The 15,349-nt window shown below is 47.5% G+C and overlaps 1 protein-coding gene across 1 annotated transcript in view; it reads right to left on the reverse strand.

Moving 5' to 3' along the window:
• Nucleotides 1-508: 508 nt before the first annotated feature.
• The window catches only part of SYNDIG1 (synapse differentiation inducing 1), a 67,170-nt gene continuing 52,329 nt past the window's right edge, over nt 509-15,349 (reverse strand). Inside the window, exon 3 of the mRNA XM_003801087.3 lies at nt 509-711. Within this exon, the coding sequence (XP_003801135.1) occupies nt 553-711 (159 nt within the window). The 3' untranslated portion in view covers nt 509-552. The remainder of the gene's footprint in view (nt 712-15,349) is intronic.

Here is a 15,349-nt window from a genome sequence, read left to right on the forward strand (position 1 = left end):
GGTCTAATGCCAGGCTGGTTCTCAGATGGGGCCCATCCACAGGCCAGAGCAGCTGGGGTCTGGCCACCAGTGGGCTGTCAACTCCTCCTCAGCCCTGTTTTCTTCTTGCAGGAAGGTGCATGGACCGGAAGGACTCAAGCAGGGCCATGACCAGAGGAGTGATGTGTCCCTTGCCCTCTGCTGATTGCACCATATTCCATAAAAATAAATGCTATTTTTGCTGTTTGTATATTGCTAATGTGGTGGCACTGGGGAGAGAGCTGTGTAACCTTCAACCCACCAGAATCCATCCAGAGATGGCCTTGAGGGTCAAGATCTTTGGAGCTTCCCTTTGGAAGGCCTAGCAGTGCCCATCTGTCTGGAGCTCTACACAGTGCTGTAAAAATGAAATTAAAAGATAAAAACAAAAGAGACCGGCAGAAGATCTCAGGACTTCCTGGCATTGCTCAGCAATTGTCTATAGATTGAGCATCATGCAGTGTCCACCCAGCCAGCCCCACGACCTCTGCCCCGCAGATCTGGCTGTGCCTCTGTCCTATGCCTGCAGGAAGCTCACAGGTGGTTGTTCTTGGAGAGGTAGGCGATGAGGGCCACGGCCACGCCCACATAGACGCCAGTCCCGATGGTGATGGACAGCACGGCCAGGAACAGGGCCCTCCGGGAGCTGGTGCTGGCCTGGTGCAAGTCCCCCTTGGCCACGGCTTTGTTAGTCTGCAGAGTTGGAGAAGAGAAAGGGAGCTAGGGTGAATAAGTGGGAAGGAGCAGTGTGTGGAGGGATTGTTTGTTCAGAGAGAGGACTTGCCAGGGCTAAAGGCAAAGCTACACGTGTCCCCAGCTGCTGCTGTGGACGTGATGGCAAGGAAGAAGTGTGGGCAGGGCCCTGGCTGCTTTCCCACGTGGCAAGGCTGAGAGTCGCCACCTGAGTCCCACCAGGGTGGGGGCTGGGCTACCCAGCATCCGTATTTGAGGGATAGGCTAAATATCTCCTGCACTGCTCTTTCTGCCCCCAAACAAAGTTTCATTTATTAGAACACCTAACTTTCTAAAGCATGTCCACTTACCTTATTTCATCTCCACTGCCTGGCAGGTGTGTGGGGGAGGAAATGACAACTCTTTTTTCCCAGAGAGAACACTGTGGGCTAGGATCTCTGGAAAGCCTACCAAGCACAGAGATGCCATCCCGAGCTGGGTGGACCTCCCCTGACTGGGGCCTCATTAAGTTCCTGACCATGACTCCCGTCTGCCCCTTTCATCACCAGTGAAATCTTCCACCTAATATAATACCCATATTCTTAGCACTCAATTACATAACGAGCTCTTGGTTTGAAAAGACTCAGATTCTCAGGGTCATGAGTGGGTAGAAATGAGGAGGTCTGGACTCTGTTCCTGATTTGTTTTTCTGTAGTAAACCCCACATCCCACTCCCAACCCTTAGGTCACTGCCCCTTTCCATAGTGACAGCAGAAATGCCACACTTGTGTCTCCTACTTCCCTATGGTCCACAGGGACCTCAGTGGGTCTCTCCTGGGGGATTTGGAGGTATTTCATTCTCCTGGCAAGATATGAGACCCATCCGGTGGCTTAGCCCTCCTCTCCTTCTTGCCTCAGGATGTGGAAATGACACCCCCAACTACAGTGGTTATCCAGGGCTCAGGAGGAAAGCTGAGAAGGGCATAGAGTGTGGTGTTGACTGTGGAAACCCTGCACCAGTATCCATGCTCTGATGCCATTCATCAGTAACCAGCATGGGGGAAGGAGGGCCCTGAATGGGACGGCTCATCCAGCAGATGGGACGGGGTGCTGCCAAGGCTGAGATCCTGGGGAGCTTTGTGGAGTGCTGGGCAGGGCAGACCCAAGCCAGGGGAAGGCCATTCCATGTCAGGCTGAAGGCAAGGCCCGCACTTCAGGTAGAAGGTTCTCACTCACTGTCATGGGCCATCTCCAGAAAACTAGGTCTTCACTGGGCCCATATGTCACCAGGGATGCTTCTACATATACAGAAAAGCATGGGAATAGGCATGTTGTTCCCTGAATCTGGAAAACACTATCACCTTTGCAAGGGACCACAAAGTGTAGAACTCAGAGATAACAGGGCAGTGAGTGTCATCTCCCACCCTGCCTTTGTGCTTCGCCTCCGCCTGGTTCCCCCAACTTCTGAAGGATAGATTTTATTTATCACCTCTATCAACTTTCTGCCTTGGAACTGAGCTTGGGAGCTCACCATGAGCGATTTTTGAGGAAGCAGAGCTAAGGGAACACAGAATGGAAGCCTCCCAGGACAACAGTAATTAATTAATTATGCCATAATTAGCTGAGTTTTGCTTAGTCTAGCAGCGCTCCCGAACACTCCAAAACCCGGTGACATAATTTGCTGTAATTGCCCATCCTTAGTGGGCAACTCCAAATGCCAGCACTCATTAGAATCAGGGCCCTGCAGCCTTCCCTATCCTGATCACCAGCCTTAGGGCGATTCACTGTGCAGGGGGAGCAGGGAGGATGGTGGAGCAGGGTCCCTGCAGCACTGGCTGACCTCCGAGGGTCATAGAACCACTAGAGACTTCCAGGAGACTATTCGGTGTGCAGAAGCCAACCATAAATTTATTGACCAAAAAGAAAAGAAAACCATCCCATAAGCCATGGCAGCATTCTCCAGGGCCTTTATAAAACACCAGTTTCTTTCAACTTCTGTTTGGGCTTCTCACAAATTCATTCCAGAAGAAAAGATGTTATGTAAGGCCCTGTATCCAGAAGCCTGAGTGGCTCTTTTGCAAAGTCACACCTGTTCACAGTTCTCTTCCCCTAAATACAAAGGGAAGTGAAGCTTCCTGCAGGATTTCCCTGCTCACCCAAAAGTGCCACATCATGGTCTTCTTACCTGGATGCACACACAGAACCAGAGAAGGAGACACTGGTGTGGCTCTGGAACAGTTCTGATAAAATCTCCTGAAGATGACACAGCCTGATTTCCTGAGATCTGCATGTTTTCAAGAGCGTTATAATGAAATTAGGTACTAAAACCAAACAGCCGGGGATTCCATGTGACTAGAAAGATTTTAAATGAACTGATTTCCAAGCTGCTCACTGCCCTCCCCTCCTAGCCCTGGCCTAAAGCCCCACTCCAATGGTAACAAACTTGGGAAATGAAGAACTCTTCTGGTCTAGTCCGAGAGCCCTCTCTGTAGACAGGAGCAGGGGATGAGAGTGCAGGCACATGCTCAGCTGGTCAGCACTGACCCTGTGCCCACAATATTCAAGTTAGTGTAACTCTGAGTAATCTCTTTTCAAAATATTGGGTCCTTAGCTTCAAAAATCATTGATCCTGCAAATCTACTAATAAAAAAAAAATTGATCCAGGCAATGAAGGTGGAGCCTAGAAACAGCCAAAGCAGCTCATTTTATTACAACTCTCTGAAAGGTCATTGGAAATAAGGCTGGCTTCATTTTTTTTTTTTTTTTTTTAATTCAAGAGCGGTGCAATAGGCAAGAAGTAAGGCCTTTTTGTGTGGTTTGTGCGATGTGTTTTGTTTCTAGTTCAGACTCCTTAATATCCAGACACCTGAGCAGATCTAAGGTGTTACATGCAGAAGTTATGTTCCTGAGCCCCTTCCCAATATATTCCTGATAAACAAGCCAGGTTCCTCCTCGCCTAGAATGTACAAGTCTTGCCCTTCTGCGATAATAGAAGTTTTGATAAATTTGTTCAAGATCAAGAAACACTGAATCTGAGGCTGACAGTCCTGGGACGTGTGGCTGTTGGTGCTGTTTACTGGACTGGATGCTGAGGCCAGCGTGTCTGCTGGTACGTGGGCTGAGGCTGACTCAGCCCTCCTGTGCTCCTGGCTGCGCTCTTCAGCTGCTGACCACCCACACTCACCTCTCTATTATTCCACCAGGGCTGTAGGCCACTGTGGGCTGTGGTCTCCAGCCTCACCTGGGCCTGCAGGTGCTGGGAAGTTCTAGGACCCTGTTTTCCAGTTTCCCCAGATTTCCTTTGAAGCCACCTAAGCTGCAACCTCATTGATTTCTGTGATTTCTGTAGTCTCAAAGCTGAGGCTCCTCAGGTGGGACGTTAAAGACAGTTTGATTTCTCATCATTGTACTAGACAACCGGGACCTGAGACCTCAGTTAGATAGTCACCCCATTCCACATCAGCAGCTGAGCCCAATAATCTCCCAGACCCGAGTCACTGCTTGATCTTGCTGTCCTCTGATCTTTACAGCATTTCTCCTTCACTCTTGCAGTTTTGCCTTAATTTCTGTTTGTCTGGTATTAATATCACCACTGATTGCTTCAGAGCCACCTGCCTTCCAGTTGGAAAATTCCAGAGGCTCTCACAGAAGAGCAATGCCAGAGGTGGGGTTCTCAGCATGGACAGCCCAGGATGACCAGGTGACCAGTGCACAAAGGGATGATTCATCCTGAAGGAAGAGGCACAAGGCTCCTAGGACACACAACCTCGGAACCAGAGGTGTGATATTGCTGTGGACACACAAGGAGCTGAGGACTAGAGTCTGCCGACCATACTGACCTGCCCGGTAACCACTCTGGCTGTTCAGTTTGGGGCAGTGAGGAACAAAGATGCTATGAACAATCTTGTATAGCTCTTTCTGTGAACACACAGGTCGGTTTCTCTTGGACGAGTATCTAGGTGGTAGAGGGAGATGTATGCATACATTTATAAGAAAACATCGGACTGTTTTCCAGTGTGACTGCAGCAATTCACACTCCCACCAGCCGTGAGCAGGAGTCCCAGGCGCCTAGGTCTTGGCCGAGACTTGGCAGTGTCACCATGTTTACTGTAAACCGCCCCAGTGGCTATGCTTTTCATGGGACCTTGTTTGCACTCACTGATGATATGTGACTGGGCACCATCTCTGTGTTTCTTGATCTTCATACATCTTGCTGTGTGACTTAACTACTCAGGTCTTTGTCTTTTTATGCCCGAGCTGCTGGCATTCTTTAAATAGCTGTCATCCCAGCGGCTTCTCCCGCAGAGGAAGCACATTGACCGTGACTCACAGGCTGGGCCTGCGTGTGCATGGCTCCAAGGTACAGAAGGTCCTGAAAGTCAGCACAATGTCTGCAAGGAGGGGGAAGGACATGGCCATTTTGCCTGTGTCTCCAAGCAGTCAGTGTCTACATTTTTTTTTTTTATTTTGCAGTTTTTGGCCAGCGCTGGGTTTGAACCCACCACCTCCAGTATATGGAGCGGGTGCCCTACTCCTTTTAGCCTCAGCCGCTGCCCTCAGTGTTTACCTCGTCAGCTGCCACTATGTCTGCTTCCAGAAGCTGCCTTTTAGGAGGCTCACATTTGCCCAACCCTCCCTGGAAATGGTGGTGAGAAATGGTTTTGCAAAGCTTGCATCCCACACATCTCTCCTCACCGGCAGCACGCCCTAGCTAGCTTTGCAAATCACTTTCTGTTTGGAAGCCTCAGTGGTGTCTGCGTATGTGGAAAGGCCCTGATGGTGACAGCGGGGCACAGGCAGTGGTGAGCTTCCTTTCTCCAGAGTATTCATGTGACAGTGACCCAACAGGGCCCAGGAGAATGGCAGCACCTCCTCTATGGGCCCCCTATGTCCTCCTTCCCTCCTTCCTTTCCTCTTCCCATGATTTCACTTTCTTCTTGGCATATTGTTATTTTAACAGTTGCACCCCTCTTTGAAAGGCTCTTTGAGTCAAAGGCATCACTATCAATTTTCTTGCCCGAGAACTGCACATGGGAACATCTCTGCTCCAGGACGCTGCCAAGGACCTCCTAGGGCACCCTGCCTTACTCCTGGGAGGATGTTTGGGCTTCCACAGGGAACAAACGTGCCTCATCTGTGACAGGTGGTTGGGCTCGAGCCCACCCTCTCATGGCTCAGGGGCAGCTGCCCAGAGCTGCCCCTTCTCAGCCACAAGCTCTATGTGCAGCACCTCAGCCGAGTGCCCAGCACCCTGTTCAGCAGGCTCCCGTCTGCCTGCAATGAAGTCATTTGAGTGAAGTTTCATTTCAGCAGAGACAGGGTAGCTGTGTCTGGTATAGCTTCATCCCCCAGGGAGCTCACTGTGAGGCTTATTTTTCTTCTAAATGTCTAAATTCCATAGCAGTTTTCTGAGAGCCTGCAGGGGTTTCCTCTTCAACTCAACAGGAGCTGTCTACAGAGAATGGAATCTCAACCTCCCTTTGGTGCTCACCCTGGTTCTGTTTTGGGCAGGCCTTTGTGGGTCACTTTGGCCAGCCTGCTGTGTGGCCCCAAGCCCAGTATCTGCAGCAATCTGGGCATCAGCAACAGGCAGTGTGAGTAGGCTCTGTGTCAGAGCCTGTCTAGGCACATGGCCTGGGGCCAGTCACTGGTGTCACCAGGCCAGGGGGTCAGGGCTCTGTCTCAGGGCTTCTGTGGGCCAGTCCCAGGGCACTTCTAAGGTGCACAGCAGTGCCTGCCTTTCTCAGGAGGAGACCCTCAAGGTCATCACCTCCCTGCCTTTCATGGTCTAGATCTGAGATCCACATAGAGGCTGTGGAGAGAGTACAAACCTGCTCTCCTCCCTCATGCCCAGTTCCATAGCAGGGAGGCCAGAAGGCTGGGAAGCTGAGGTCGGTCTCACTCTCTGTTCTGGGAGAACCACAGGCAGGCAGATGGCCAGCTCACAATGGCCATGGCAGAGCCCTGGAGAGGAGCTCTCAGCAGAAGGGACAGGGTGGGCCTCACAGGGATGGCTGGCGTGGCTGCAGCCAGACAGCCCCCTGAGGGCTCTGCTGCCCTGCCGTTGCTCTCAGCTTGTCTCACTCAGTGGGACTCAGTGTGAAGCCCACACCGCCACTTAGAGCCATGCATATCTCCCTGTGCGTCTCCATGGCCTTTCCCAATCTGAACATTCTCCCTAGGGCCCATGACTTTCCTTCCTCTAGTAAGTAACAATGATCCTTCTTCCCTCAGAAATCAATTCATTTTCTCTGATATAAAGCACAGGCCCTTGAGCACCCACATACCAGTAACTGCTCCAGGGGAGGACCAAGCTGAGGATCTGGCAGGGGACAGAGTCATTTGTGAAGATGTTGGGGCTGCCAGCTGCAGAAGTGCTGTACTGCAGATGCCCAAGGCCCCAGGGCGACCTGTGCTCACTTCGGAAGAGGGTTGACCTGAGGACACTCAGGCTTGCATCCTGCCCTCTAGCAGCTGGTGCTGACCCTCCCTTTTCTTCCAGAATCCTTACATAAGAAAGTAGGAGGCTCAGCAGGCTGTGGATGCCCCGAGAGTGGGCTGTGTATCTGCTGTCCTCAGAGGGGCTTGCTTGGTCCTAGGTGGGGGCTGTTCTGCTGAGTGCCGTAAGTACAAATGATCAAAAATGATTCAACATCTACGCTGAGTGCCAAAGACATGAATAAAAGATTTAAAGATACTGCCACAGTGGCGAGAGCTCACTCCTGAATTTTTCATGACCATCTTGCTCTCCAGCCCTGACGGTCTCTGCCAAGTGGCTATAAACATTTGATTCTCTAAGGCCACTCACGTCCAGAGGGGAGCCCTGCTCCAGGCTAGGGTAATGAGGTACTGAAGAGCTGGCCCTTCTTTTGGGGTCCTCCATGTGACAGTGAGACTGCAGTCAGGCCCCGAGCCTCCTTTGACTTTTAATACATGCATGTCCTTATGTTTGAAGTATGTTTCTTATAAACAGCATATATAGAGGGTGCACATTTTAAGAGACATTATTTATGTCTTACTTTTCAAAGTTGAATTAAAGGAACCATTACTGGTCAAGTGTACCTGGATGCTACACACGTCCAGTTTATCAGCAATTTGCACACTTTTGGGGAATGATCAGTTTTACTTCCAACAAAATGTCTTAAAATGTGTATACTTTTTTTTGGCATCCTTGATATTTGAGTCTCATTTGTTAATTCAGTCTAAAAACCTCTTTTCACTAAAATGAGATTAATTTTGCATATAGGATTATTGGTATAATTAGATTAATGTCTACCCTCTTTGTATAATTTATTTGTTGTGTTTTGTTATGTTCCTTTTTATCTGTTTTTCAGCTTTCTTTGATTTTAACTGAACATTTTATATGGTTCATTTTTCACTTTTACAGATGTTATAGTCACTGAACTTAGAGTTACTATTATTGCCTTAAACAGATAGTTACCTTTTAGATAAATTAAGAATAAGAAAAATAAAAGAATGTATTTCACTTCTGTTTATTCGTTTTTTTGTTCTTCCTTTCTCTGTGTAGATCCAAGTTTCTGACTTATATCATTTTCCTTCAACCTGAGAGTTTCTTTTATATTAAATTCCCTCAGTTGTCTTAGGTAGTTTTTATTTATTCTTAACTTTTAAAAACTATTTGATTCTAGGCTGGTAGTTTTGTGAAGATTGTTTGTTTGTTCCTCCAGATGTTTAGAGATTGCATTCAGTTCCATTTTCAAGTGCATGAGAAGTCTGTGGGAATTCTTATCCTTTTTTCTCTGTAGGAAAATGTCTCTTCCCAGACATCTTCAAGATTTTCTCTCTGTTTCCAGTTTCCTATAGTTAATAAATGATATAGCTAGTCTTCTTTTGTTTGCTTGTTTATGTTTTTGTTCTAATTGTTTGATGTTTGGTATGGTTTGGGTCCATTACTCATATTGGAAAACTCTTGGCTATCATTTCTTCAAATATTTTTTCTCTTTTCAGTTATTCCAATTTCACCTATGTTACACGCACATTCATATTATCCCATAGTTCTTGGATGTTCTGTTCTACTGTTTTGTTTTTCATTCTTTTCTTTGTGCCTGTCAGTTTGGTTCATTTCTTTTGACTTGTCTTCATGTTCACCAATGAAGCTGTGTCAAGTCTGCACATGAGCCCAACCAAAACATTCTTTACTTTTGTTATGAATTTTCATTTCTGGCGTTTCTCTTCATTTCTCTGCAGGCATTATTCACACTTCTGTGTGCTGTCTATCTTTTCACAGTTGCTTAACATTCTCTGCCTGATAATTCCACCGTGTGAGCCCTATTTGAGTTTGGTTCTGAAGACTGCTGTGTTTGTTGCCACATCTTTTCTTGGCTTTTGGCATGCCTTGTAATATTTTGTTGAAAGACAAACATCTGGTACAGGGCAGGAAATACTGAGGTAAGTAATACTTCAGTATGAGAATTAACATAAATTCGGCCAGAAGCTGAAGCACAGTGAATGTTTGGTGTAGACTGAGGCACCAGAAGCTTCTAACTCACCTAATGTCTTTCTTTGTGCCTCTCCCCTCAGCTTTGGGGCTTCCCCGTGTGCTCCTCTTTCATCAGAATGTGCGTCTTGCAGCTGTCCCGGCTCAGTCCAGAGTTATTATGCTGAAGGCTCCTTCACATGGTGGCAGAGCACGAGGCTGACGTGCACTCTAGAAAATATATACCTTCAAATTTGTTCTATCAGTTTGTTCTTCCAGGTAGAGTTTTGCCTCTAGCAAAGGTACACCAGACAGAGACCATGCTGCTTCGGGTCTGAATGCAGAAGAAGTAATGAGATCCAGCAGACACATTAGCAAAGAGGCTTAGAACCAAATGGAAAAAGAGTTACCTGAAAATATGAATAAGCAGGGTGCTGACTTGGAATTACAGTATTTGAGCAAGTCCTAGCAGATGCATTCTGTAAATGGCCACTTGACAAGAGAGACTACCAAATGGGGGCTAAGCAAGTGCCCAGGCAGCCAGCCTGAACCTTCAGAGTGCAGTGAATGTAGGAGGTAATAAATGGTTCACTGAAGTGGCAAAGTAAATACGATAAGCTTTCCCAGCACTCTGCTTTTAGAGTAACAAATGAGATGCATGTTGAAGATTAGCAAATGCTTTTAAGGTGGCAGATATTTGAAGGAATATGCTAACGTAGCTCATTTTTAAAGATTCCTTAAAATATTTAATGCTATTATTTAAACTTGCCAGTATAATGCTGTTGGCTATGCCCACCAAAGATTCAGAAGATTCTTAGCCCTTCTGTCTTTATCAGGCAATGTGTTTATACCCACCAATATGCATCTGATAGGTGTGATAGTGTTTGAGAAAGAACACCCTTTATTATTATTTTTTTTTACTGTAGTTATGCCATGAAGTCATAAACTAGAAGGCATTTTAGGTCTCAGAGGTTTTGCTAATTTGATATATTATTTTTCAACAAAGTATTTAGGAAAGGCAGTTGTTCTGCTACTATTCATTTTCCTGTGAACCTAGTAATACAAACATATTGTGTGTATAATTTTCTTTCATCCTTAGAAGTGCAGCTGTGTCAGATTCTCTATTCCCACAATGGCTGCTGCAGTATTTCTCACCCCTCACACTCTACTAAAGCCTTGACATCTGTGTTCTCCCATGAATGCCTCTATCAGTTTGACGGTGGGGGCACAGCAAGGTTTCATATTCCACCCTGACAACAGGAGATACCTGCTCTTGGAACCCATCTGCCATGTTATGGGGAAGCTCAACTTAGCCTATGTGCAGAGGCTGTGTAGAAAGGAGATGGAATGGGTCTTTCTGTGGAAAGCCTGTTGGAGTCCCAGCCAACAGCCAGTGCTGATTAACATGCAAGGGGGTGAAGACACCTTCAGGCTGTTTCCAGCATCCACCTATCAAGTAACACAGACTTGGATCTTCCTTCCTGAGATCCCCGACATCAAGGAGCAGAGATGAAACATCCCCACTGTGCCTCCCAAGCTCCTAACCACAGAAACCATGAGTATAATGAAAAGGTTGTTTATTGCACCAAGTATGGGATGGTTTGTTTTACAGCAATAACTAAATCATCGTCCTAAATAAAATTTTGAGGTTTACCAGAAAACCAGAAGCAGCATTTTACATTTAAAATGCTTTCCCTGTAAAACCAGTAAGAATTATATAGACTGTGACTGGAAGTTAGTATAAAATGATGCAAAGTTACCTTGAAATTGAATTTATCTCCTGTAGAGTCTCAGAGAAGCTCTGCTTGGAGGCTGGGCTTTGGAACCTCTTATTAGTTTGTGTACTTTTGGGTCCATATTTACACTCTTTGGGCCTAAGTTTCCTTGTGTGCAAAAGTTGGTAATCTGCCTTGTTTCACACAGGGTCTGACCCAGAAGGCTTAGCTTCATTCTCTCTTTTCTCCTTCAGTACCACTCAACTGGAAGATATAAACTCTGATTTAATCAAGAAAGAGGCTGGGCCATGCCACATGTGATTTGGAATAAGGTATATTCTAGTCCTCCTCAATGAGATGACCTCCCTTTTATCACAAGCTTTGTAGTCTCATAAGATAATGGAAATATTGTAGATAGTTGGGGCTATACAATTACATAGCGATAAAACTGCATTTATATGAATTATAAACATTAAAAATAAATACAATGCATGGGCAAGGTTCTGAAACTCTGTATGTGTGTATGTACACTTGTGTTTATGTATGCAAATGCATGCTCCTGTGTATGCCACATAAATACCCACAGCCTCGAGGATCCTCTGTTAGCAGCAGTGTGAGGATGGCAGGTGGCAGGAAATGCACTCAGACTGGTCCATTTGAGAGGTGCCATGGATCCATCAAACTTCCTCTCTGATTGTGTGGCTGCCCCTTTCAGAAGCCTCAACATTCCCGCCAACTTCTCCTCTGCTGTAAGGAACAAGCAAAATCTCTAGGAGAAAAGCACCTTTTTGGCCGGAGAATGAATCAGTAACAGGACACTCTGAACTCAGCTCCTCCTCGTGTTCCAGCCCTTCCAGACAAAGTCCCCATGAGAGTTTGGGGTTGTCCTAGGTATAGACAGGCCCAAGCAAGTCCCCCTCATCTTGTTTCTCTTGACACTTCCCATATGCTGAGCAATAGAAAGAGACTTGATCACCACTACATAGGGACCGGCTACCTTCCAGTGCCTTTCATAACAGAGACATTTGATGAGAACAAATCTAACCACGACAGGGATAGCTGGACACCAGGTAGGATGCCCTGGGCCCTCCTCTTCAAAGGGGATGCAGTGAGGGACATAGGAGCTTAGGCAGACACACTACCCAGCCTGTATAGGTCCTTCCATGCACTCTGTTTAGAGGATCCTTGTGCCCTAATAATGGTCAGCATCACATGAGGGCTCCACTCACACCCACAGACTAACACGGACTTTTTCACTTTTCCAGCATTAAACAACACAATGAACCAAACAAAGCCCATGGCCTCCCTCCATCCTTTGCAGAAGTTTTACTTGAGGGGAATCTTCAAAGCCTCCCCCACAAAAGGAGCCTGTAAATCTTGGTCTTCTCAGATAAGAGCATGAAGTTTTGCAGAGGCCATAGCTGGAGGAAAATAAGTGTCCCTCTGTATTATCTGACAGTAGTTTTGTTTTTGTTTTAATTAAGGAAATGAAGACGTCCTGGTCATCCGGTTATGTGAGTTTGATATTTGAAGTGGAAAGGAAAAAAAAAAATAAGGTGGAGTGGAGGAGGTGAGAGAGAGAGAGAGAGAAAAAAAGAGAGACTCTTCCGAAGGAAGAAAAGGTCACTGCAGCTATTTTCACTGTGTAAAATATTCCATTAGCTTTATTATGTGGAGGACATTAGCATTATGCACGGCGGGAAGGATCGTTTTGATACAGAACATCTTTTTCCAGCTTCAAAAGATGAGAGTAAAATATAAAGGTAATGAAACTGCTGTTGGGATGATGTCTTTTTCTCCTCAGGGGCTTTGTGCCTTGGCAGAACAACAGGCTAGCAGGAACATCATCTGCCTGGTCAGAAATGACCCTGGCAAGAGAAGGAGAGATAGGCTGAGCCTGTGCTGCCTGGGGACCTGCTGCTTTGACTCACAGACATGCTCCAGGGCTGCCCCTCTGGTCTGGCCTCAGCTCAGCCCCGGCAGTCTTTGGCCAGCAGAGAGCTGGGAGAGTCTGAGGTTAGCCTATCCTGCCCTATCTGTAAATGCCTCCTCTTTGTAAATCCAGAGGTGAAAAGAAACTTCTGGGGCCAGGCCAAGGGACTCTGGTTCTCTGAGGTATTGAGGGGTCTCTGCCTTTCCATAGAGGGAGTTGGTTATTGCAAAGCTAGATCCCCATGAACACAGGGCACTGTGATGTATCTAGGCTCATTAAATGTTCTTTCTCACAGATGCTGGTGCAGATGAAAATGTGACTGGGGAAGTCAGCCCAAGTCACATCCTCAACACACGTGTAATCACTTGGGTCCCAGTCAATAGGTAGGGAGCTGGTGGGAAGTCCTGGCCTCATCCACAGCAGGTGAAAGATGGGACTTGGGCCCCATCACTGGGCAGAGATTCCAGCAGTCTCCAGGAAGGCGAGCACAGAGCCACCTTTGCAGGAAGTACAGCTACAGTGGCCAGGACAGGAGCCCACTCTGAGGGTCAGTGGCCCCTGAGGGTCAGCTCCTATTAGGGAAGGGCCTTTGTTCCAGTCTGCACTGGGTCCTCAACAACTGGCATCCTGTGCAGCTCAGAGGAGTCAGCTAGGAGATGGAAACACTCCCTTCATGGAGTCAGGAGGATATTGGTATACCAGGGGCTACATGAGGACTTTCCTCCTTCAGCTTGCTGCTGTCTGGGTGTGAAGGCAGCGAGGCCAGCCGGCTGCCCTTTACCTGCACACTCATCTGTGTGGCTCTCATACACGGGAGGCCTCCTCTCTGGCCTCCCCAGAGGTTGCAGCTGGTCCCCACAAATCAACTTGGCATTTTCTCCTGTTGTACCCAGAAAACCCAGTGGGCTAGGCCTTTTACTGAAAGAGGGGAGGACAAGAGGTGGTGGGCTGGGTGGGTACCTGTAGTGACTTGTCCAGAAGGGGAGCTTGGGTTTCCTGGTGTTAGGATTCCCGAAGGCAGATCTGGGAGGATACTGGAGGAGGTGCACCCCTGGGGAGGTCCAGGCAGAGGACCAAGCCTGGGTATGGGTGGGGGTAGGTGCCAGCTGGTTGTACCAGGGATCAGGCCTTTTTACTGTCATGGACCCTGTCTTAGAATGGGGTTTTTATGTGTATAAAATAAAACCTGAGGCCTAAAATGGGAACCAAATATATTGGAAAACATTAGAATATAGCTCTGAAAATATTAATAATCATAACTGAGATATATAAGTATATGGGCTACTATATTAAGGCACTAAATAATAACTAACATTTGGGCTTGCACTTTTAAAGATAAATGTAAACAATATTTTAAGGTACCTTCAATGGCTGCTGTGCGATGTGACGTCTGTGGCTCTCCTGGTGACAGCTTCACTGAGCTCTGTGGGCTGTGTCTGCATTCACAATGGGGTGGGGGTGGGGTGTCTTAGCTGGCCTGTCAGCCAGAGGATGGTGAAAGTAGCCACGGTGGTGCAACTCCTCTCCTCCAAACCTGCCGTTGTCCCCTAAATTATCCTCAGGGGCCTCTTTGGTGGGGAGAGGAGAGGGAGGAGGGAGGGGAGGGGAGGGGAGGGAAGAGGAAGGGAGAGGAAAGGGAGGTGGAAGATGACCTTATTCTCTGAGCTGTAGAAGGACCTTGGAGACTCAGGGAACAGCATGCTATGTGGCATGAAAGGTGAAGACCTAGAGGACCCTCTGTGGGTGCCTAGGGTGGGGGTCAGCTGTGTACTGTGTCCCCTCTGCAAACGTGCCTATGAGGAGCTGAGGAGTGGCCACCTAGAAACAAAGAGGGGTGAGTTCTGGACCTGGGGGAGGTTGCATAGCCTCAGGCCCATGGGCACAGCACAGCTCCTCATGTTCCCTTGGATGCCACAGAGGAGCCAGACAATGAGGAAAGTGATCTCTCACACTGGGCAGGAGCCAGAGCTGGAAGGGCACAGAGGGTGTGGGGAGGACAGTGGGAAGGCAGCGCTAGGGTCTGAAGCCCTAGCTGACTCCAGATCTCCCAATTACCCATTAGGTGGTCAAGTCCCGTTGGGAATGTCAGTTTGGAATGTCAGCCAGCATCTCCGGCTCCTGAGGACCCTGTCTTTTGGAGCACTGGAGTAGCACCCCGTCCTTGGACTCATTTCAGACGGTAGAGTGTTAGGACCTTTGAGAGAGGGTCACACAGAAGTGGCCATTAGGGTGGACAAAAGCATGTGGCCCAATGACATGGATGTAACTGCAATATTAGCAAGAAAATTACATGAATGCAATTGCAGACAGGCATGAAAACTGCCCAACCCACCAAAGACACTGATGTCTGTAAGAATTCTTTTTTTTTTTTTTTTCCTGAGACAGAGTCTCACTATATTTCCCTGGGTAGAGTACCATGCCATCACAGTTCACAGCAACCTCAAACTTTTGGGCTTAAGCAATTCTCTTGCTTCAGCCTCCCAAGTAGCTGGAACTATAGGTGTCTGCCACAACGCCTGGCTATTTTTTGGTTGCAGTTGTCATTGTTGTTTGGCAGGCCCAGGCTGGATTTGA

The sequence above is a fragment of the Otolemur garnettii genome, unplaced genomic scaffold (genome assembly GCF_000181295.1).
Source record: "Otolemur garnettii isolate 467f Iridium unplaced genomic scaffold, OtoGar3 scaffold00197, whole genome shotgun sequence".
Lineage (NCBI taxonomy): Eukaryota > Metazoa > Chordata > Mammalia > Primates > Galagidae > Otolemur > Otolemur garnettii.